Source organism: Pleurodeles waltl, chromosome 12 (assembly GCF_031143425.1).
Source record: "Pleurodeles waltl isolate 20211129_DDA chromosome 12, aPleWal1.hap1.20221129, whole genome shotgun sequence".
NCBI lineage: Eukaryota > Metazoa > Chordata > Amphibia > Caudata > Salamandridae > Pleurodeles > Pleurodeles waltl.
The window spans coordinates 683,840,865-683,865,506 of record NC_090451.1 but is presented as its reverse complement, the minus strand read 5'-3'; the positions used below and the strand labels follow the sequence as shown (position 1 = coordinate 683,865,506).

The 24,642-nt window shown below is 49.1% G+C and overlaps 1 protein-coding gene across 1 annotated transcript in view; it reads right to left on the bottom strand.

Moving 5' to 3' along the window:
- The window catches only part of DNAH2 (dynein axonemal heavy chain 2), a 1,666,550-nt gene that overhangs the window by 691,327 nt on the left and 950,581 nt on the right, over positions 1 to 24,642 (bottom strand). Inside the window, exon 44 of the mRNA XM_069218683.1 lies at positions 11,113 to 11,249. Within this exon, the coding sequence (XP_069074784.1) occupies positions 11,113 to 11,249 (137 nt within the window). The remainder of the gene's footprint in view (positions 1 to 11,112; positions 11,250 to 24,642) is intronic.

Genomic DNA, 24,642 nt, shown 5'->3' with positions numbered 1-24,642 from the left:
TTACTCAACTGTTTTGGTATTTCTAAATACTTGGCACTTGTTTAACTGACAAAGCCTGACTGCTTGATGCCAAATCTAATCAGGGTTGAGCTAAGCTTTTGGAAATGAGACCGACTAGACCAAAGACAGGTTTGCAAGTTTATTACACAGTGAGGCTGCATAACCATACCAAATATTAAACAAATTTCCTCACATTGGGGTTTTAATAAGGGGTTGTGAAGTGGTGTTTTCAGCCAAACATATAGAGTTTTAATTTGGCTAATAGAGACTACTGTTTAAACCTAGAAACCAACAGCATTGAAAAATATTGTGATGTTTTTCACTTAAAGGACAAGTTACTTACCTTCGGTAACAAGGTAGCTGGTAGACACTCTATCTAGCTGCAGATTCCTTACCTTAGAATTCCCTGGCGTCAGCTTCGAATCCGGAGTTTTGTCTCAGCAGTACCCTGCGCGCGCCATCGGGCGACATCGTTCGTATCCGCGTGCGTCGACCAGCCCCGCATGCGTCGTCAGCGTCACTGGAGCCGTCTATGATGTCACGGTTGTCTATATAGACGCCGTCTTGGTGCGCGTACGTCAGTTCTTTTCCACAACTTTCCACGACAGAAACGCAGAGTCATGGAAGAACCAACAGTTATGGATTTTACCTCTGATTGTTTGAAGTAAAAATTATTTCATGCCTTTAAGAAAGGCAAAAATGCCAAAATTATATATATACACATATGTATATATATAAATATATATATAAATATATATATATATATATCTGTATGAAAAATGTCCGCAGAGCGGGGAGGCTTGGGTGGGTGTAAGGAACCTACAGCTAGATAGAGTCTCTACCAGCTACCTCGTTACAGAAGGTAAGTAACTTGTTCATCTGATAGAGACTTCTAGCTGCAGCTTCCTTACCTTAGAATAGATACCCAAGCTAAAACCCCTGGCGGTGGGTCTGAAGGAGATTTTTACACTAGGAAGTTCTGCAAAACAGAACGGGCAAAATGCCCCTCTCTTCTGACCGGGCTATCCAGGCAGTAGTGTTTTGCAAACGTGTGCAAAGAAGCCCACGTTGCAGCCTGACAGATGTCCACCACCGGTACCACGTGCTAACGCAGTGGTAGCAGCTTTCCCCCTAGTAGAATGAGCTCTCAAGCCCTCGGGAGGCTGCTTCTTTGCCAAAGCATAGCAGATTTTTATACAGAGAACGACCCAGCACGAAATGGATCGTTTCTGCAACGCCCGACCCTTCTTTGCACCAACGTACCCCACAAAGAGTTGGTCGTCCACCCGGAACTCTTTAGTGCAGTCAAGGTAGAACGATAAGGCTCTTTTTGGGTCCAGCCGATGGAGACGCTCCTCTTCCGTTGAGGGATGCGGTGGTGCAAAGAAGGTGGGCAGGGTGATATTTTGACCCAGATGGAAAGTGGTCACCACCTTGTCAGGGTATATCGTGAGATACGGTGGCTTTGAAGATCAAGCCTGCAGCTCACTCACTCTCCTGGCAGATGTAATTGCCACCAAAAATACTGTTTTAATAGTGAGCAGCCGGAGAGGACAGTTATGCAAGGGCTCGAAGGGAGCACACATAAGGAAGGTAAGAACCAGATTAAGATCCCACTGGGGCATAACGAAAGGCACAGGCAGGAACAGATGCACAAGCCCTTTCAAAAGCCTCTGTACTATAGGTGATTTAAACAGAGATGGTTGATCGGGCAACTGAAGAAAAGCAGATAAGGCTGCAAGATAGCCCTTGAGAGTCCCTAAGGAGGAACCCTGCTGGGCGAGAGACAATATAAACAAAAGGATGTTAGACAGAGAAGAAGAAAGAGGATCAATAGACCTCTCTGGACAATATGAAACAAAATGTTTCCAACGGCAGGCGTAGATCGACTTAGTAGAGGGACGCCTGGCTGCCAGAAAGACATCACAGAGCTCGGAAGGGAGGTCATAAACCATCAACTGTCGCCGCTCAATCTCCACGCTTGAAGGCGCAGAGTTGACAGGTTCGGGTGGAGAACCTTCCCCTGCTGCTGCGACAGAAGATCCTCCCGAAGATGCAGCCTGATTGGAGGACCGATGCTCATTTTGCGAAGCTCTGGATACCAAACTCTCCATGCCCAATCAGGAGCCACTAGGATTACTTGGGCCCGGTCGTTCTTGATTTTCTTGAGAACTCTGGGCAGAAGTGGTATAGGCGGAAAGGCGTACAGGAGGCCTGAACTCCACTCGCGATGAAAAGCGCCGCCTAGCGATAGCCCCCTTGGAAACTCCAACGCGCAAAACTGCTGACATTGCGCGTTCTCTACAGAGGGGAACAGATCTAACCAAGGCTCTCCCCACTGCTGAAAGAGTCCTTGCGCCACCTCCGGATGGAGACATCATTTGTGATCCTCTAAGCATTTTCGGCTGAGCTCATCTGCTCTAGCGTTCAGAGAACCTGCCAGGTGTTGAACCACCAGGGTCATGCCCTGCTGTTCCAGCCATGTCCAGAAACGTAAACCTTCTTGACAAAGGGTCCACGACCCCACACCGCCCTGTTTGTTGCAGTACCACATTGCGGTAGTGTTGTCCGTGAACACCTGCACCACCTTCCCTTTCACAACAGGAAGATATGCTTATAATGCTAGCAGGATCGCCCAAAGCTCCAGCAAGTTGATGTGGAGCCCAGATTCCGCCGGAGACCAGTGACCTCTGATCTCCACCTCCCCCAGAAGGCTGCCCCATCCCAGAAGTGACGCATCTGTCACTACTGTGAGATCTGGTTGGGGAAGGGAGAGGAGTCTGCCTTTGACCCAATCGCAGTTCACTAACCACCACTGCAGATCTTTTGCAGTCCCCTCCGAGATCTGAACCACGTCGGTAAGATTTCCCTGATGCTGTGCCCATTGGAACTTCAGGTCCCACTGCAGAGCCCTCATGCGCCATCTGGCATGCTTGACCAATAGGATGCAGAAAGCCATGAGTCCTAACAGCCTCAGAGTCTGTCTCACCGAAATCCAGGATAGAGGCCGAAACATCGGTATCATAACCTGAATATCCTGGACCCCCTGTTCGGGAGGATAAGCCCGATACTGCACTGTGTCCAGAATAGCTCTGATGAAAGTGAGCTTCTGAGAGGGAATCAGGTGTGTCTTCGGCACATTTATAGTGAACCCCAGCAAATGCAGGAGGTCCGCCGTCATCTGGAGGTGGGTGACGAGAGCCTGGGGCGTAGAAGCCTTCAACAGCCAATCGTCCAGGTAGGGGAAGACTGAAATCCCTGACCTGAACAGATGAGCTGCCACCACCGCCATTGCCTTTGTGAACACCGGAGGGGCACTGGTGAGACCGACAGGAAGCACGGTAAACTGAAAGTGCTTGTGGCCCACCTTGAACCGCAGGTAACGCCTGTGGGCTGGCAGGATAGGAATGTGAAAATACGCATCCTGCAAATCCAACACTACCATCTAGTCTCCTTGGTCTAGGGCAGACAAAACCTGAGCAAGAGTGAGCATCCTGAATTTCTCCTTCTTGAGGAAGAGATTGACGTCCCTTAAATCCAAGATAGGGCGAAGGCCTTTGTTCTTTTTGGGAATCAGAAAGTAGAGGGAATAACAACCACTGCCTACTTCTGATATCAGGACTCTTTCTATGGCTCCCTTGGCCAAGAGAGCCGTAACTTCCTCGCGGAGCAAAGCTAGATGGTCCTCCATCAGCCATTCCTTTGTCGGAGGGATAGAAGGAGGGAAAGACTGGAAGGGAAGGGAGTAGCCCTTCCGTGTGATCTGCACGACCCACTTGTCCGTGGTGATGGAAAGCCAGTGAGGGAGAGGAAAACGAATCCTTCCTCCAACTGGGAGGATGTGATCCTGCAGAACCATACTAGGAGGGCTTGGGCGCAGTGGAGGGGGGCTGTGTGGCGGACGACCTCTGGCCAGACCGTCTGGGTCTGATGGTACCATGACCACATCCTCTTCCGGGATGTTGTGAAGCCTGAGGACGGTGGCTGAACTGTGGCTGGTGTGGTACCACGCCCCTTCCAAAGCCTTGAAAGGGGCGAAAGACAGACTGCTGTTGTGCTGGCGCTGAAAGGCACAAGGATCTGGCCGTGGCTCGAGAATCCTTGAACCTCTCAAGCGCGGAGTTTGCCTTTTCGCCAAAAAGGCGAGAGCCATCAGAGGGCATGTCCATCAAGGGGGACTGGACATCCCCTGAGAAACCAGTAGAACGTAGCCAGGCATGGCGACGTAGGGCCACTGACGATGAAATCGCTCTGCCCAGCGAGTCGGTTGTGTCCAAACCACACCGGATAGTAAACTTGGCTGCATCTCTCCCATCCTTGACATCCTGGGTGAGAGTGTCACGTACACCCTCCGGGACCTGGGGCAGCACATGTGCCACCGTATCCCATAAAGTATGGGAATAACCGCCCAATAGGCAAGAGGTGTTTACGGACCTCAATGCCAGGCTGGTGAAAGAAGACATCTTCTTCCCAAGCTGATCCAGCCTCTTGGATTCCCTATCCGGGGGAGCAGAAGGGAAGGCACCACGGGAAGTAGAAGCTTGGACAACCAAGCTCTCAGGAATGGGGTGTTGTGTCAGGAAACTAGGGTCGCTTGGAATGGGTCTATGGCGGTGGCCGACCGTCCTATTCACAGGAGCCCCTGTGCTGGGTTGGACCACGTACCCAGAAGGACATCTGTAAGGAAATGCCTCCTTGGCATGGTTACCCCCTGACTTTTTGCCTTTGCTGATGCCAAGTTATGAGTTGAAAGTGTGCTGAGGCCTGCTAACCAGGCCCCAGCACCAGTGTTCTTTTCCTAACCTGTACTTTTGTTTCCACAATTGGCACACCCTGGCATCCAGGTAAGTCCCTTGTTAACTGGTACCCCCGGTACCAAGGGCCCTGATGCCAGGGAAGGTCTCTAAGGGCTGCAGCATGTCTTATGCCACCCTGGGGACCCCTCACTCAGCACAGACACACTGCTTGCCAGCTTGTGTGTGCTAGTGGGGATAAAAAGACTAAGTCGACAAGGCACTCCCTTCACGGTGCCATGCCAACCTCACACTGCCTACAGGTATAGATAAGTCACCCCTCTAGCAGGCCTACAGCCCTAAGGCAGGGAGCACTATACCATAGGTGAGGGCATAAGTGCATGAGCACTATGCCCCTACAGTGTCTAAGCAAAACCTTAGATATTGTAAGTGCAGGGTAGCCATAAGAGTATATAGTCTGGGAGTCTGTCATGCACGAACTCCACAGCACCATAATGGCTACACTGAAAACTGTGAAGTTTGGTATCAAACTTCTCAGCACAATAAATGCACACTGATGCCAGTGTTCATTTTATTGTAACATACACCCCAGAGGGCACCTTAGAGGTGCCCCCTGAAACCTTAACCGACTACCCGGGTAAGCTGACTAGTTTTAGCAGCCTGCCACACACCAGACATGTTGCTGGCCACATGGAGAGAGTGCCTTTGTCACTCTGTGGCTAGTAACAAAGCCTGTACTGGGTGGAGATGCTTTTCACCTCCCCCTGCAGGAACTGTAACACCTGGCGGTGAGCCTCAAAGGTGCTTTGTTACAGCACCCCAGGGAACTCCAGCTAGTGGAGTTGCCCGCCACCTCCGGCCACAGCCCCACTTTTGGCGGCAAGGCCGGAGGAGATAATGAGAAAAACAAGGAGGAGTCACTGGCCAGTCAGGACAGCCCCTAAGGTGTCCTGAGCTGAGGGGACTCTGACTTTTAGAAATCCTCCATCTTGCAGATGGAGGATTCCCCCAATAGGGATAGGAATGTGCCCCCCTCCCCTCTGGGAGGAGGCACAAAGAGGATGTAGCCAGACCTAAACACACCCCTAAATTCTGTATTTAGGGGCTCCCAGAACACAGCAAGATATATTCCTGCAACCTAAGATGAAGAAGGACTGCTGAGCTGAAAAACCCTGCAGAGAAGACGGAGACACCAACTGCTTTGGCCCCAGCTCTACCGGCCTGTCCCCCCACTTCTAAAGACACTGCTCCAGCGACGCGCTCCACAGGGACCAGCGACCTCTGAAGCCTCAGAGGACTGCCCTGCATCTAGAAGGACCAAGAACTCCTGAGGACAGCGGCTCTGTTCCACAAAGACTGCAACTTTGCAACAAAGAAGCAACTTTGAACCAACACACGTTTCCTGCCGGAAGCGTGAGACTTTGCACTCTGCACCCGACGCCCCCGGTTCGACTTGTGGAGAACAAACACCACAGGGAGGAGTCCCTGGCGACTACGAGACCGTGAGTAGCCAGAGTTGACCCCCCCTGGACCCCCACAGCGACGCCTGCAGAGGGAATCCCGAGGCTCCCCCTGACCGCGACTGCCTGCTTCAAAGACCCAACACCTGGTAAAGGAACTGCATTCGCAGCCCCCAGGACCTGAAGGATCCGACCTCCAGTGCAGGAGCGACCCCCAGGTGGCCCTCTCCCTTGCCCAGGTGGTGGCTACCCCGAGGAGCCCCCCCTTGCCTGCATCTCTGAAGAGACCCCTTGGTCTCCCATTGAAACCTATTGCGAACCCAACGCTTATTTGCACACTGGACTGGGCCACCCTCGTGCCGCTGAGGGTGTACTTTCTGTGCTGACTAGTGTCCCCCCCGGTGCCCTACAAAACCCCCCTGGTCTGCCCTCCGAAGACGCAGGTATTTACCTGCTGGCAGACTGGAACCGGGGCACCCCCTTCTCCATTGAAGCCTATGCGTTTTGGGCACCACTTTGACCTCTGCACCTGACAGGACCTGAGCTGCTGGTGTGGTGACTTTGGGGTTGCCCTGAACCCCCAACGGTGGGCAATCTCGGACCCAATTTTGAACCCTGTAGGTGGTTTACTTACCTGCAAAAACTAACAAACACTTACCTCCCCCAGGAACTGTTTAAAATTGCAGTGTGTCTAGTTTTAAAATAGCTATATGTCATTTATGTGAAAACTGTATATGCTATTTTGCTAATTCAAAGTTCCTAAAGTTCCTAAGTGAAGTACCTTTCATTTAAAGTATTGTTTGTAAATCTTGAACCTGTGGTTCTTAAAATAAACTAAGAAAATATATTTTTCTATACAAAAACCTATTGGCCTGGAATTGTCTCTGAGTGTGTGTTCCTCATTTATTGCCTGTGTGTGTACAACAAATGCTTAACACTACCCTCTGCTAAGCCTACTGCTCGACCACACTACCACAAAATAGAGCATTAGAATTATCTCTTTTTGCCACTATCTTACCTCTAAGGGGAACCCTTGGACTCTTGTGCATACTATTCCTTACTTTGAAATAGTACATACAGAGCCAACTTCCTACAACATCTATAGGAGCCTCATTGAAGGGCAACATCGGCTCTGATGTTGTCACCCCCGGCTGAAGCACTTCTGTCAGGATATTCGTCCTGACTGGCACCGTAGGCAAATCTAGGTCCAAGACCTCAGCTGCCCTACGTACCACTATAGCAAAAGAAGCACCCTCCTCCGTAGCCACAGTAGGAGGAGAGAGCATACCAGTATCTGGAGACGTGTCCAGTCCACTGGCCTCCCCTAGATCCTCATTCCAGTCCTGTTGTAATCCACATGATGTCATGTTGTCTATATAGATGCTGTGTGTTGTAATCCACATTCTAAAGGGTCCTCAGACCCCTCCCATTCCTCTCCTGCGTCTGGCTGATCTAAATAATGCTCAGACAATGATCTGGGCCGAATTGGCTCAGTCGAAGTCGGAGTCGACATCGTATGACGCCGCTCCGGATCATCCGGAATAAGGATGGGGCTGCCACCGGTGGGCGCCGGTGGCAGAATTGTCAACGTCGGACCTGGCGCCGAAGGAGGTCGACTGTGAGGGACCGGCGCCGGTCCGGATCCAGTATTGGATCCTGGGGTCCCCAACAGTGCCGAGGCCGAAGCCGCCAGCGTCGAATCGAAGGGGCCCCTGCTGACCCCCACAGGGCCGAAGACCCACCCGAGGGTGCAGCCCACTCAAAAACGAGACGCATGGCCTCGTTAATTTTTTTTATGTGAGCGGGGGTCGATCTGGTCCCCGGAAACGGGGGAAGACGCGGGGTCGACCCTGGCGACAGCTCAGCGGAACCGCGCTTGGAACCTCGACGATCCCTAGACGCCTCGTCGGCCGACGGGCGTGGCGAAGACGAAGTCTGCTTGGACTTCTTCTTCTTGTGCCTCTTACCTTCGGATGACCTTGAATGCGAGGAAGAGGACTTGGGGCTCCGGGAGCGGTGCCGCGACCTCCTCCTACTGCGGGACCGTGACCTCCGCGGAGTCGCGCCGACTGAAGACGAATGTCGGGCCGCAAGAAGCTAGAAGGATCCCTCCCTCAAGGCCTTCGGCGCCATGGCCCGACAGTCGGAGCACAAGGTGGAATCGTGGTCCTTCTTCAGGCACCAAAGACAAACATGGTGCGGGTCCATCACCGACATGGTGCGATGACACGCACCACATGGCTTAACCCTGTCTTTCTAGAAAACATTACTTCAAACAGTCAAAAAAGCCTTGACAAACCGTCGAAGAAGGGTAGCTCTTTCCGGAACTGCGCTTAACCGGCGCGGAAGGAAAAGAACTGACGTACGCGCACCGAGACGGCATCTATATAGACAACGTGACATCATAGACGGCTCCAACGACGCGCGCAGAGCTGGTTGACGCACGTGGATCTGAACGACGACGCCCGACGGCGCGCGCAGGGTACTGTTCAGAAAAAACTCCGGATTCTAAGCTGACGCCAGGGAATTCTAAGGTAAGGAAGCTGCAGCTAGAAGTCTCTATCAGATATGTTTTTAAATGGTGTTTCGTAGATCCTGCACATACAAGGGAATATTTAAATATCAGAATCTCATGACAGAGAAGCTTTATACCCACGAGTACCTGCTCAGAACCCACCATTCAGATACATTAGATACAGCATCCATTCTCTCTGTGTACAGAGCTCCAAACTATGGAATCTTCGTTTGCTTCATTTCAGATGGAAAATAGTCTAACACCAATTCAGAAGATTATTAAAGACTACCCTTTTCTTGACATTTAGATAATCAAGCCATCGAGGCCATTCCAGCTGGGTATCTAGGTCTTGCCTGGTAAGATGGATAATTGCGGCTTCACTTCTGCGCCCAGTCTCTACGACTCAGGGTTCTGTAAATATTCTTTAAATGCTTTGTGATCATGTTAAGGACACACTGATGGTAGTGTATCTCCAGGCACTGGTCTTCACTGCTGGTTGATGAATCTGCTCTCCACCACCTGGTTTTTGAAAATACATTAGATGGCTACTTGCAATCATCTATTTATGCACCAAACTAACAAAGCACTCTCAGGGCACCATAGGCTGGTTAATCACTCTTTACAAAATCCCAGAGTAAAATAAAACATATAACAAGATTGCAACCTCCATTACCTGCATGTGGAGCCTGCCTGATACATGGGACTGGTCACTTGAGTGGCCAATGATGAGGAGATGTTGCTTCATAAAAATGACAATGAGCTATGATACGCTTAGACAGCACTGAGCTGATGATGGTAAACAAAGAGGCGGCTACAGTGACTTTGACAACCACAGACAGCAAGGGCTTCTAACAATAAGGCACCTTGTGATTATCATTCTGATATGATGGGGTAGGTAAAGTCAACGGTCAGGATGAAGGATGACACTCTTTTCAGGATGACCCACACATTGGTCCTTGGGGATTTTGTTCTGGCCTCCGATGTGAGACTTACCACGGAGGCCTTCCCATCCTTCAGATCAGTGGCGATGGTCCACCTCTTTTCATTACTTAGACAGCAGCGTATTAGATGATGGACTGTCAGTACACAAACGTGTAATTCCAGCCACAGAAGAGGGTGGTTTCTACCCTTCGGCCAGTCTCTGGTGATACGGTCAGTTGGCAACACTATGTTGGTGTAGAAAGGGAAAGGTCCTGCTTACCTATACCCTGGGAAAGCTGTGATTGGAGCACAAGAGGTTCTACGCACCATGCTTAATATCAATTTAGCCTTTTTCATCCTGATAGAATCTGGGCCTCAGAAACCAAGTACCTGTAAATACTTGTCTGGATTGGGTGTGGAATCAGACAATCAACCCAGGAAGTCAACACATCCTGCCAAACATCTGTTCTCCTTCTACACTTGCAGGAAGAAATCCTGGAAGAATGCTTGTGAAAATGCATTCAACATGCAAGCTCAGCGAATGTATACTTCTCTGAGATTGAATAAATCATCTAAATTCCTGATTTTGCAGATGTTCTGCTTCCAGATATTTTGTGCTTTTTTGGAGAACCTTTTGAGTGCCTAGAAACACTTGTTTTGTGGTATGTGACCACCCATATAAAATAAACCTAAAAACCTCTTTTGGCCATGTCTTGCTTGAGAAGATCTCACAAATGTGCAAATCTGCACATCAAAAGGGTTAACAAATAAATATAGTCACTGGGGAACGGGACATTCCTGCGCTAGAGTGTTTTGCCGCAGCCTCTCCATTTTTCTCATACATTTCATGTGACATAACTTAAGAGTGCAAAGACACTGAATGTGCTCTCAAAAGGAGGTTTCAGACAGGACCGGACTGGTCTATAGGGCAATCAGGCAGTGCCCAATTGGTTGGTCTCAGAACAGTTAGTAGGATATTTTTTAGCCACTTGAGGGCCTGTTATATGGCCATGTGGAGCTGTTTCAGTGTTGATTTCCCGATTTCCCTATTACCACAAACATTGCTTACAGCCCAGCAATGCAGTCAGGGTGAGCTTCAGATTTCCCAAAATCACGCTGGCTAAAATACATTATAAAACAATCAGGGAGCATGAGAGGGCCATAAGAGGCAGTGGAAAGGGAGACAAATGTGGATTGGTAGAAGTACTAAGTGAGAACAAAACTGTATTTTGTAAAATAATCAACGTTTTTTCGGGCTTCCAAAACCGAGATGAGAGAGAGCGTGAGTGTCTAGGTCTATGTTTTGTCCCAGTTCGACCCTGTCCTCAGACCAGGATGTAATCTTAAATCCACACAATTGATTTCACCTTAGTCATAGAGATCAATTAGTCTTCTGAAGACATGAATTCAGAACATATGTTTTCATTCTAAAGACAGAAGAAATGTGCACACAAATTCTTACCTGCTCCGGCATAGCTATACGTTCTCCATTAATGAGAGTCAGCACTTTGTTGTCATCCATGACAGAATTCATACTTTCAATCCACAAAGTATCTACTGGGCCGTCAAACACGATCCATTTCTCATCTGGCCTCTCATCTAGAGATCAAGACAAGGAGAAGCAACTACCAGTGACTTGTAAACTGATCAGTATCCTCACAGTAGTGGAAGAAGGGAGAGTTAAAGTAGGAAACGCATACACACATTGTGCAAACAACAATTTATTAACTAAAAAGTTATGTACCTTCAACAACATTGCCTCCAATGCTCATTTTTTTCATTCTCTGCAGACTCAGAGACACTGGAAATATATTTTATAATGTCACTATACTATGGAAGTTGGGACAAGGGTAGAGTAGTGCCACTATATCCAACGGGTGTCATACTGGTGTGGTGTAAAGTTGACTGCATGTCAGGACACCTTGGTGCATATATGGCATTGTTGAACAAGTTACTTACCTTTGGTAACGCATTATCTGGTAGAGACTATCTAGCTGCAGATTCCTTACCTTTGAATTCCCTGGCGTCAGCTTTGAATCCGGAATCTTTTTATCTGAGCGCAATACCCTGCGCGTGCCATCGGGTGGCGTCGTTTGGTTCCGCATGCGTCGCTCAGCTCTGCGTGGCTTCATCAGCGTCGCTGGAGCCGTCTATGACGTCACAGTCTATATAGACGCCACCTTGGCACGCGTACGTCAGTTCTTTTATCCACAAAACTTCCACGCCAGAAGCAGAGTCATGGATAGAAAAACTGGGGCCCTAAGAAGGGATAAACCCTAACCCTACTAGTCATATCCGCAGAGCGGGAGGCACAGGTGGGTGTAAGGAATCTGCAGTTAGAGTCTCTACCAGATATTGCGTTACCGAAGGTAAGTAACTTGCTCATCTGATAGAGACCTCTAGCTGCAGATTCCTTGCCTCTGAATAGAAACCCAAGCTATAACCTCCTGGTGTTGGGCTGCGGATACTATTCCTTACATTAAAAAGTCCTGTAGGTCTGAACGGGCGAAGTACCTGTCCAGGCAGTAATGTTTTGCAAAGGTGTGCAAAGACGCCAACGTTGCTGCCTAATAGATCTCCAGGACTGGTACACCTTGAGCTAGCCAGTGGTAGCAGCTTTGACCCTGGTAGAATGAGCCCACAAGCTCTCAGGTGGCTGCTTCCTTGCCAATGCATAGCATATCTTAATGCAGAGAACGACCCAGAGAGAAATGGTTCGCTTCTACACTTCACTACCCTTCTTTGCTCCAACGTACCCAACAAAGAGTTGATCATCTACCCTGAACTCTTTTGTGCGGTCAAGGTAGAACGACAACGCTCTTTTTGTGTCCAGTCGATGGAGTTGCTCCTCTTCCTTAGAGGGATGCGGTGGAGCAAAGAATGTAGGAAGTGATATTGTGACCCAAATGGAATGGGGTCACCACCTTGGGGAGGAAAGAGGCATGAGTTCTGAGAACCACTTTATCTGGATGGATAGTGAGATACGGTGGCCTTGATGACAGGGCTTGCATCTCACTCACCCTCCTGGCAGATGTTATAGCCACTAGGAAGGCTGTTTTGATGGTGAGCTGTCTGAGGGACAGTTGAGTAAAGGCTCAAAGGGAGCACACATGAGAAATGTGAGGACTAGATTTAAGTCCCATTGAGGCATAATAAGGGGCGTAGGGGGACACATATGTACAAGCCCTGTGAGGAATCTATTTACAATGGGAGAACTGAACAAAGAAAGCTGGCCTGGCAGCTGAAGAAATGCCAATAATAGCCCTTTGGAGTCCCTAAGGTAGAACCCTGCTGGGCTAGAGACAGAATGAAAAGAAGAATGTCAGAAAGAGAAGCAGAAAGAGGGTCAATAGACCTTTGTGTACAATAGTATACAAAGCGTTTCCAACGACAGGCATGTACCGTCTTAGTGGAGGGAAGCTTCGCTGCCAAAATAACCTTACAGACTTCATAGGAAGGTCAAAAGCCATGAACTGCCACCGCTCAGTCTCCTTGCATGAAGGCACAGAGTTGACAGGTTCGGGTGGAGAACCCTTCCCTGCGGCTGCGACAGAAGATCCTCTCGAAGGGGCAGCCTCATTGGAGAACTGATGCTCATTCTGAGTAGCTTGGGATACCAGACTCTCTGTGCCAAACCCGGAGCCACTAAGATGATTTGGGCCCAGTCGTTCTTGATCTTCTTGAGAACTCTGGGCAGAAGTGGTATGGGCGGAAATGAGTATAGGAGGCCTGAATTCCACTTGCGACGAAAAGCGTCGCTGAGCAATTGCCGCCTTGGAAACTCCAAAACTGGCATTGCACGCTCTCTCCAGAGGTCAACAGGTCTGTAAGGAAATGCCTCCTTGGCATGGTTACCCCCTGACTTTTTGCCTTTGCTGATACTAAGTTATGATTTGAAAGTGTGCTGGGACCCTGCTAACCAGGCCCCAGCACCAGTGTTCTTTCCCTAAGCTGTACCTTTGTCTCCACAATTGGCACAACCCATGGCACTCAGGTAAGTCCCTTGTAACTGGTACCCCTGGTACCAAGGGCCCTGATGCCAGGGAAGGTCTCTAAGGGCTGCAGCATGTCTTATGCCACCCCAGGGACCCCTCACTCAGCACAGAGACACTGCTTGCCAGCTTGTGTGTGCTGATGGGGAGAAAATGACTAGGTCGACATGGCACTCCCCTCAGAGTGCCATGCCAATTTCACACTGCCTATGGCATAGGTAAGGCACCCCTCTAGCAGGCCTTACAGCCCTAAGGCAAGGTGCACTATACCACAGGTGAGGGCATAGGTGCATGAGCACTATGCCCCTACAGTGTCTAAGCAAAACCTTAGACATTGTAAGTGCAGGGTAGCCATAAGAGTATATGGTCTGGAAGTTTGTCAAACACGAACTCCACAGTTCCATAATGGCTACACTGAAAACTGGGAAGTTTGGTATCAAACTTCTCAGCACAATAAATGCACACTGATGCCAGTGTGCAATTTATTGTAAAATATACCCAGATGGCATCTTAGTGATGCCCCCTGAAAACAAACCCGACTTCCAGTGTGGGCTGACTAGTTTCTGCCAGACTGCCACTCACCAGACATGTTGCTGGCCACATGGGGAGAGTGCCTTTGTCACTCTGTGGCCAGGAACAAAGCCTGTACTGGGTGGAGGTGCTTCTCCCCTCCCCCTGCAGGAACTGTGACACCTGGCGGTGAGCCTCAAAGGCTCACCCCCTTTGTTACAGCACCCCAGGGCACGCCAGCTAGTGGAGTTGCCCGCCCCCTCTGGCCACGGCCCCACTTTTGGCGGCAAGGCCGGAGGAGATAATGAGAAAAACAAGGAGGAGTCACTGGCCAGTCAGGACAGCCCCTAAGGTGTCCTGAGCTGAGGTGACTGACTTTTAGAAATCCTCCATCTTGCAGATGGAGGATTCCCCCAATAGGATTAGGGATGTGCCCCCCTCCCCTCAGGGAGGAGGCACAAAGAGGGTGTAGCCACCCTCAAGGACAGTAGCCATTGGCTACTGCCCTCCCAGACCTAAATACTCCCCTAAGTTCAGTATTTAAGGTCACCCCAGAACCTAGGAAGGAATGGTTTCTTACCTGTAACTCCAGTTCTCTCGTAGGGGTATTTCCATGATAGTCATAAGCACTGAATAGTTCCGCGCGCCTGCGGGGACCCCGGAGCACTGGTGTGAAGTATATTCTTAAGTGCAAATACCAAGCTTTTGAAAAAAGGTTTGTCAAAAAAACACTTAAGAATAACACTGTGCAGCCTATGTGAACAGCTACACAGGCCAAATTGTTGAAAAGAAAAAATCAATATTAGTGTAAATTCAAGTTCAAACACCTATTTATTCTAGAAATGTAATAACAAGTACATTCTCATACTTTATTTACACCTCTGATGAGAATAAAACAATGCAGGACAGTGTAGCCCATAGGCTGTCATAATACAGAATGTAAATAGAGCTGTGCCTTTAAGAAAGTAAAGTCTTCCTGTATCCCATCATGCACAGCAAAAGGCAGTTGCCTCAGTTCTTTTTGAAGGCTTTTTCACCTGGAACAACCTTTGTTGGAGTACCAACATCAACAATATTTATGGCAACCTTTTCTATGTGAACTCCACCGAGGAGGAGGGAGGGTTGCTTATGACTATCATGGAAATACCCCTACGAGAGAACTGGAGTTACAGGTAAGAAACCATTCCTTCTCTCGTAGGGGATTTCCATGTATAGTCATAAGCACTGAATAGACTAGCAAGCCCATCCCCATAACCGCGGTGGAGGAGACAGAAAAAATACTGCCAAAACACAAAAGTTATGCAAATAAGTTTTTAAGCAAGGCCTGTCCAACCTGCGCATCTGACCTAGCGTCTGTATCAAGGCAGTAATGCTGAGTAAAGGTATGGACCGACTTCCAAGTGGCAGCCTTGCATATTTTTGCCAAAGGGATATTTCTCATCAAGGCTGTAGTAGCTGCCTTCCCTCTAGTAGAGTGGGCTTTTGGCCTACCACCGAGGGACTTGTTCGCTAACTGATAACATAACATTATACATGAAACAATCCACCTGGATAATGATTGCTTAGACGTGCCCAACCCTGTTCTAACTGGGCCATAGTTAAAAAAAGCTGTTGTGATTTACGTAAGCATTTTGTCCTGTCCAAGTAAAATTTCAAAACCCTCTTTACATCCAGAGAGTGCAGAGTTCTCTCAGCAGGAGTAGCTGGATTTTGAAAAAAAGTTGGTAATGAAATGGTTTGGTTCACATGAAAATCGGAGACGACTTTCGGTAAAAATTTTGGATGAGTCCTCATTACCACCTTCGCAGAATGAAAAACCGTGTAGGGTTCTTGAGCGCAAAGGGCCTGGATTTCGCTGACCCTACGCGCTGAAGTGATTGCCACCAGAAAAGCAGTTTTCCATGTGAGATGTTGAAGTGATGCCTTATGTATTGGCTCGAATGGAGGTAGCATCAGACGCGATAGGACAACATTCAGTTCCCATGGAGGAGATGGTCTTCTAATGGGAGGAAAAACCTTTTTTAAACCCTCCAGGAAGTCCTTAATAACTGGGATTCGAAAAAAGGAAGTTTGTGGGGGGCTCTTTCTGTATGCTGTTAGAGCCGCCAAATGTACCTTTATTGATGACAATTGTAAGCCCGATCTTGCCAAACTTAGCAAGTATGGCAGAATAGACTCCTCTCCGCAGGATTTCGGGTCAATGTTGTTGTCTAAACACCACACGCAGAATCTCTTCCACTTGCTTGCATAAGTGGATCGTGTGGAAGGGCGCTTTGCTTCTTTCAGGATTTCCATACAATCCTGAGGTAAGTTCAAGTGTCCATATTGCACTAGCTCAGGAGCCATGCTGCCAAACTCAACGATGAGAGGTTGGGATGGGATATCTGCCCTCTGAACTTCGTGAGCAGGTCCGGACGATAAGGGAGCCTGATGTGTGGTTTGACTGACCGGTGAAGAAGGTCTGGGAACCACCATTGGCGTGGCCATCCTGGAGCAATCAGGATCATTTTGGACTGAGCATTGGATAACTTCTGGAGGACCGGCGGAATCAGGGGAAGCGGTGGAAAGGCGTAAAGAAATGCTCCTGACCAACTTATCGACAGGGCATTCCCCAGTGTCCCTGGATGGTAATATCTGGAGCAGAAGTTTTGGCATTTTTTGTTTTCTGGGGTTGCGAATAGGTCTATAGAGGGGGTACCCCATAGTGCGAAAATGGAATGAACGACTTCGTCGTGTAGAACCCACTCGTGGTTCTCGTCCATTACGCGGCTGAGAGCATCCGCTTGAACATTCTGGATGCCAGGCAGGTGAGTTGCTACTAGCGACATGTTCCTGGCTAGAAGCCAATGCCAGATTGTCTGAGCCTCTCTGGATAAAATCCTGGACCTGGTGCCTCCTTGTTTGTTTACGTAGTACATAGTGGCCACATTGTCCGTCTGGAGAAGGAGAGTTTCCGCTCTCAGAGAGGGAAGGAAAGCTTTGAGCGCAAGGTGGACTGCGCGAAGCTCCAGCAGGTTGATATGATAGAGACTCTCTCTCTGTGACCACTTGCCATGGACTCGAAGATGTTCCATGTGCGCTCCCCATCCGAGCAGTGACGCATCTGTTACGATGGTTTGAGCTGGAGGCTGATGTTGGAACGGAATCCCCACCAAGAGATTGTCGCGTAGACACCACCACTTGAGGGACTGTAGGGCGTGGGGAGAAAGGAGGACTTTGCTCTCCCATTCGTTCATTAGTTGACTCCATTGATCCTCCAGGTTTTCCTGTAATGGTCTCATATGGAGGCGAGCATTGGGAACGAGATGGATACAAGACGCCATCGAGCCCAGTAGAGAAGCTATTACTCTTGCAGTGGTCTGTGGAGTCTCTTGCAGTTGTTTGCACTTTTGGAGAATCGATAATCGTCGTTCCTCCGAAGGAAACACCTTTCCTAGACTGGTATCTATAATGGCCCCTAAGTAATGCAACCTCTGAACAGGTGTTGCTGTGGATTTCAGGAGATTTACTTGAAGACCGAGCTTCTGCAACAGCTGTAGAGTCCATTTGAAATGTTGTTGTGCCTCTAGATAACTGGAGGCCTTTATGAACCAATCGTCTAGATAGGGGTAGACAAATATTCGATGTTTCCTCAAGTGGGTGGCTACCACCGCCATGCATTTGGAAAAAGTCCTCGGCGCTGATTTGAGGCCGAAGGGCAGAACCGCAAATTGGTAATGACGTTTTCCCACGGTGAACCTTAGGAATTTTCGATGTTTCTTGGTCACCGGAATATGAAAGTAAGCGTCGCAAAGGTCTATTGCACAGAGCCAGTCGCCCGAACGAAGATGTGGGTAAATTTGGTGCAAGGATAGCATCCTGAATTTCTCTTTGCGAATCCACTTGTTTGCTGTCCTTAGATCTAAAATGGGACGAAACTCTTGCTTGTCTTTTTTGGGCACAAGGAAATACCTCGAATAAATCCCCTTCCCTTGCTGGCTGATCGGGACGGGTTCTATGGCTCTTTTTTGTAATAGAATGGTGACTTCTAACTGAAGAGCTTCGAGGTGTTGGCTGGTTGTTTTGGGTGGAACAGATGGTGGAGGACTGGTGAATCTGAGAACGTAACCATGTCTCACAATATTCAATACCCAGGCGTCTGTTGTGATGCGTAGCCACTCGTCCAGATGATTTGAGATACTTCCCCCTACCGGAGTGGATAACGGAGGAGGGGGAAGCGAAGATTCAGGGCTTAGACGCGGGAGCCTGTCGAGTTGTCTGAGTTTGAGGTGTTGAACGACCCCTTGTCGACCTTCGTTGTGTGGAGAAACCCCTATGATGCTGCTGCTGTTGCTGTTGCTGGGGGCGTGAAGACATCCAATGTGGAGTCTGATACCTGTGGGCGAACAGTCTTCGTTGATATGGGCGGAATACCTTTTGCTGTTCTTTCGGTCGTTCCATGCCTACTGCTTTCAGGGTATCCAGCTCAGACTTCATTCTGGCCATCTCGTCATCGGCATGAGAGCCAAACAAAGTGGAGCCTGAGAAAGGTAAATTTTGTATTCTCTGCTGTGCTTCAGGTTTAAGCGATGTAAGTCGCAGCCATGCATGTCTCCTGAGCGCTATTCCGTGAGCATAGTTATGTGCGGATAGTATCGAAGAATCCGCCGCAGCACTTATAACTTGGTTAGAAACCATAGCTCCCTCGCCCACGACCTCCAGGAAATCTTCCCTTTTGTCCTTAGGAAGATGCTCCGCAAACTGCAGTACAGAGTCCCAGAGGGCTCGATCATATCTCCCTAATAAAGCAGTGGCACTGGCTGCTTTCATGGTGATGGATGCAGTAGAGCATACTTTTCTTCCTGCAGCATCGATCTTTCTGCTCTCTTTATCTGGAGGTGAAGAGGAAGACGGTGAGGTAGAATGCAATTTCTTTGCTGCCACTATAACCACCGAGTCCGGTGTTGGGTCCGACCTCAAGAATAGAGGATCTTGTTCTGGTGGACGGTATTTTTTAATAAGTCTGGAAGGAGCAGACTTTGTTGCAGCCGGTGTAAGAAAAATGTCCATTTCCAGCTCAATAAGACCCGGAACCAGTGGAAGCAAAGGTCTTTAAGATGTCCTGTGATGCAAGGTCTCGAAGATTACTGACGTCGATGGAGCCGGCACCGCCAGCGGGATATTCAGTTTGGTTGCCCCTCGCACTAAGACCTCCTGGAATGTATTCACATCATCTATGGGGGACACTCTCGGGGACGGTGAGTCCGATAGGGTTGGAGAGTAGTCCCGTGTAGACGAAGAAGAATGTCTATGATGTGAATGCTGAGATCTCTGTCGTGATTCATGACGATGGTGCCGAGAGGAAGATGAACGTCTAGAAGAATGTCCAGAACGCCTTACAGATCGCGTTGGAGTCCTCGGAACAGCCTCTGAAGGAGGAGCCGGAAGAGGAGCCGTAGGTGTTACCGGTGTCTGCGGCAACGGCGACTGCCGAGGCGAGAGCTGTGGAGACGTTGGAAGCAGGATAAGAGAGGCCGAGGATTCCGACGTTGTATAAACCCTTCTAGGCCTCTTTGATTGTCGTCTCGATGTCGACACACTCCTCGATGTCGAAGCGCGGTGACGGCGAGTGCCTCTGGACGTCGATTCCTCTCGCCGTGGAGAACGTCTCGACGACGACCCTCGACGTCGCTGTGGTGACGGCGAACGTCTCTGACGGAGAGTACTCTCTCTCGACGTCGATCGCCCTCGCCGTGTCGACGGCGAGCCTCACTCGGATCTCCTCGACGTGGAACGTCCTCGCCGTGTCGACGGCGACCCAGATCCTTTCGACGTCGTGTGTCCACCTCGTCTCGACGGCAAAATGGTTGTCGACGCCGAACGATGTCTTTTCCTCGCCGGCGAACCACTCCCCGACGGCGAACATGTTGGCGCCGTTCCCTGTCTCGACGTCGACGCCCTCGACGTCGTCGGAGACCTGTGCCGTTTTTCAGCAGGTCTGGTAGGAGTTATAAAGGAAACAGGTTGAGCCCTGGTAGAAGCCTGACCTTCTCCTCGCTCTGTGGTGGAATGGCCACTTTTTCTCCTGTCCTCTCTCGCCTGAAGTCGGATTTTCTCCCTATCACGAAGAGTTCTTCTGGAGAAGGTTTTACAGATGTCACACAACTCCGGTTTTTGGCTGGATGGAAGACAAATTATGCAGACCCTATGTGAATCTGTTTTAGCCTTTTTTCTGCCACAAGAAGGACATTTGTCAAAAAGTGAAGGCATTTCTAAACTAGAAAAACCCTCAAAATTCTGTCAGAATTTAACAGAAAATAGTAGGAAATGATCACTCAATGTTAAAAACGTCGAGTGAAATTGAAATTCAAAAGATTTTAAATGAATTTCTGTCACAAAAAACTTTGTGAGGTAGAGCTCAATGCTTCAGGGTCCTGTCAGAAGGAGCCGGAAAAAAGAACTGAGGCAACTGCCTTTTGCTGTGCATGATGGGATACAGGAAGACTTTACTTTCTTAAAGGCACAGCTCTATTTACATTCTGTATAATGGCAGCCTATGGGCTACACTGTCCTGCATTGTTTTATTCTCATCAGAGGTGTAAATAAAGTATGAGAATGTACTTGTTATTACATTTCTAGAATAAATAGGTGTTTGAACTTGAATTTACACTAATATTGATTTTTTCTTTTCAACAATTTGGCCTGTGTAGCTGTTCACATAGGCTGCACAGTGTTATTCTTAAGTGTTTTTTGACAAACCTTTTTTCAAAGGGTTGGTATTTGCACTTAAGAATATACTTCACACCAGTGCTCCGGGGTCCCCGCAGGCGCGCGGAACTATTCAGTGCTTATGACTATACATGGAAATCCCCTACGAGAGAAACTAGATTACTGCAACCTGAAGAAACAAGGACTGCTGACCTACAAGCCTGCAGAGAAGATGGACGACGACAACTGCTTTGGCCCCAGCCCTAACGGCCTGTCTCCATCTTCGAAAACCTGCAACCAGCGACGCATCCGACAGGGACCAGTGTCCTCTAAAGCCTCAGAGGAGTGCCCTGGACTAAAGGACCAAGAAACTCCCGCGAGCAGTGGCCCTGCTCATAACCAGCTACTTCTTTGCAACAAAGAAGCAACTTCCAAAGACTGCACGTTTCCTGACGGAAGCGTGAGACTTCACACTCTGCACCCGATGCCCCCCGATCGAGATCCAGATAACAAACACCTCAGGGAGGACTCCCCGGTGACTGTGAGCCCGTGAGTAACCAGAGACGACCCCCCTGAGCCTCCACAGCGACGCCTGCAGAGAGAATCCAGAGGCTTCCCCTGACCGCGACTGCCCGTAACAAGGGACCCGACGCCTGGAACCAGCACTGCATCTGCAGCCCCCAGGACCGGCAGAAACCGAACCTCAGCGCAGAAGTGACCCCCAGGCGACCCTCTGCCTAGCCCAGGTGGTGGCTGGCCCGAGAAGCCCCCCGTGACTGCCTGCACCGCTAGAGTGACCCCCGGGTCCCTCCATCGAAACCAATGCAAAATCCGATGCCTGCTTTGCACACTGCACTGGGCCGCCCCTGTGCCGCTGAGGGTGTGTTTTGTGTGCCTACTTGTGTCCCCCCGTGCTCTACAAAACCCCCCTGGTCTGCCCCCTGAAGACGCAGGTACTTACCTGCTGGCAGACTGGAACCGGAGCACCCCTGTTCTCCATAGTCACCTATGTGTTTTGGGCACCTCTTTGACCTCTGCAGCTGACCGGCTCTGAGATGCTGGTGTGGTAAGGATAAGTTACTTACCTGTAAATCCTAGTTCTCTTCCAGGGGTATCCTCATCAAAGTCATAAACATTGAATATTCCCGCCCCCGTGCGGGGACCCCGGAGCATATATAAAATACACACATATAATACATGTGTAACAAACAGTCATGCAGGCTATCATGTTAAAAACAGGCTAAAATGCTTTATTTCTATGAAGTTTTTTTTTTTTTTTTTATATAATAAAGACTACAATAGAGCATAAATATCTACCCAAGCTCCTAAAACTAGGCTTAGGGAAGTAAGCAGCAGCAAACTCTAGAGAAAAAATAGAAAAAACTGCATTGAAAAACAATGAAGCATTCTTAGCCAATAGGCTGCATGCAGGTTAACACAGGAGAACCATAAAAACTTTGGCACCGTGCCTTTAAGACCCTGAGCACCTCCAGTATCCCACCATGCCTCAGGGGTGAAGGAAAGGTGACAGTTGGTTCACAGTTAGGTCAGTTCTTTTTACGGTGACAATATGCATAACTGATTCAAAATACAGTCTGTCTTGCACTTCTAGGAGACGTGCGTCCGGGGAGGAGGGTGGGTTGTTTATGACTTTGATGAGGATACCCCTGGAAGAGAACTAGGATTTACAGGTAAGTAACTTATCCTTCTCTTCCAGTGGATCCTCATCAATAGTCATAAACATTGAATAGATTAGCAAGCCCATCCCTAAATCCAGCGGACTGTCCGATAGAAGTGCAGGAATAGATATGTCTTACGCAAATAGATTTCTTAGAGAGGCCTGCCCCACTTGGGCATCCGCTCTTGCATCTGAGTCTAAACAGTAATGTCTAGTAAACGTATGGACAGACTTCCATGTAGCAGCCTTACAAATCTCAGATATCGGAACATTGTTAAGGAGGGCAGCAGTAGCCGCTTTTCCCCTTGTGGAATGCGCTCTAGGCCGCGCTAGTAATTGTTTATTAGCTAGCTGGTAAGTATTAACAATACAAGAAACTATCCATCTTGATATTGTTCACTTAGATGCTGCCTCTCCTGTCCTCAAATGACCATAGTTTACAAACAAGCGGTTAGAGTGTCTAATCGATTTTGTCTTGTCCAGATAAAATTTCAGCACTCTTTTCAAGTCTAATGAGTGCAATGCTTTCTCTGCCGGAGTCTCCGGATTGGGAAAGAACGTCGGTAAAGATATGGTCTGATTGATATGGAATTCTGACACCACATTCGGAAGGAAAGATGGATGAGTTCGTAGAACCACTCTATTGTCATGAAAAACCGTGTACGGTTCTTTTGAAGACAAGGCCTGAATTTCACTGACCCTCCTCGCAGAAGTAATGGCCACTAGAAAAGCCGTCTTCCACGTAAGGTGTTGTAAAGAGGCCTTATGTATAGGCTCAAAAGGAGGGCCCATAAGTTTTGCCAAGACTATGTTCAGTTCCCATGGAGGAGAAGGTCTCCGAATGGGCGGAAAAACTTTCTTCAAACCTTCTAAGAAATCCTTGACTACAGGTTTTGTAAAGAAGGATTCTTGAGAACGCGACTTGCGATAGGCTGTAATAGCAGACAAATGTACCTTAATAGATGATACCTGCAGACCGGACTTCGCTAGATGAAGCAAATAGGACAGTATGACATCCTCCTGCGCCCGTATGGGATTATGACCTTGCTGACAGCACCATATGTAAAATCTCTTCCACTTAAAAGCGTAAGAACGCCGCGTGGAAGGCCGTTTGGACTCTTTCAAGATGTTCATGCACTCCTGCGAGAGCCCTAGGTGCCCATACTGCAGGAATTCAGGAGCCATGCTGTTAAGCTCAGAGAGGGTAGGTTGGGATGTAGAATCCTGCCCTCCATTCTGCTCAGAAGATCCGGTCTGCACGGCAGCCTCCTATGAGGTTTTTCCGACAGGTTGAGGAGATCCGTGTACCAGAATTGTCGGGGCCATTGTGGTGCTATAAGAATCATTCTGGTCCTGGATCTGTAAAGTTTGCTGATCACTGCCGGAATGAGGGGAATCGGCGGAAAAGCGTAGAGAAATATCCCTGACCAGTCGATCAACAGGGCATTCCCTCGGGATCCCGGACGGTAGAACCTGGATGCGAAGTCTGGGCATTTCTTGTTTACTTCGTCTGCGAAGAGATCCAGTTGAGGCCGACCCCATTGCGCGAAGATGTATTCTGCGACTTCGCCGTGTAGGACTCAATCGTGAGCATCCTCTAGGTGTCTGCTCAGAAAATCTGCTTCCACGTTTTGCTGACCTGGCAGGTGAACCGCTGTAATTGACATTCCTCTGGCCAGGAGCAAATGCCATATCGCTTGGGACTCACGCGATAGGGGTAGGGACCTCGTTCCTCCCTGTTTGTTCAAATAATACATCGTGGTTGTATTGTCCGTCTGTATCAAGAGCGTTTTCCCCTGAATTAGTGGCATGAAAGACTTGAGAGCCAGATGGACCGCTCTGAGTTCTAGCAGATTGATGTGGTACTGCTTTTCCTTGTCTGACCACAGACCCTGCGCTTGAAAGGGACCCAGATGAGCCCCCCATCCCTGAAGAGACGCATCCGTTACTAGGGTGTCGGATGGAAGCACCTGGTGAAACGGAGCACCCACTGACAGGTGAGGTCTGTGCATCCACCATCTCAATGACTGAAGTGCTACCGCCGGTAGCTGCACCGTGTCCTCCCATCGACCTGTTCTCTGGCTCCAGTTGGTCTCCAATGCCTCTTGGAGGGGTCTCATGTGGA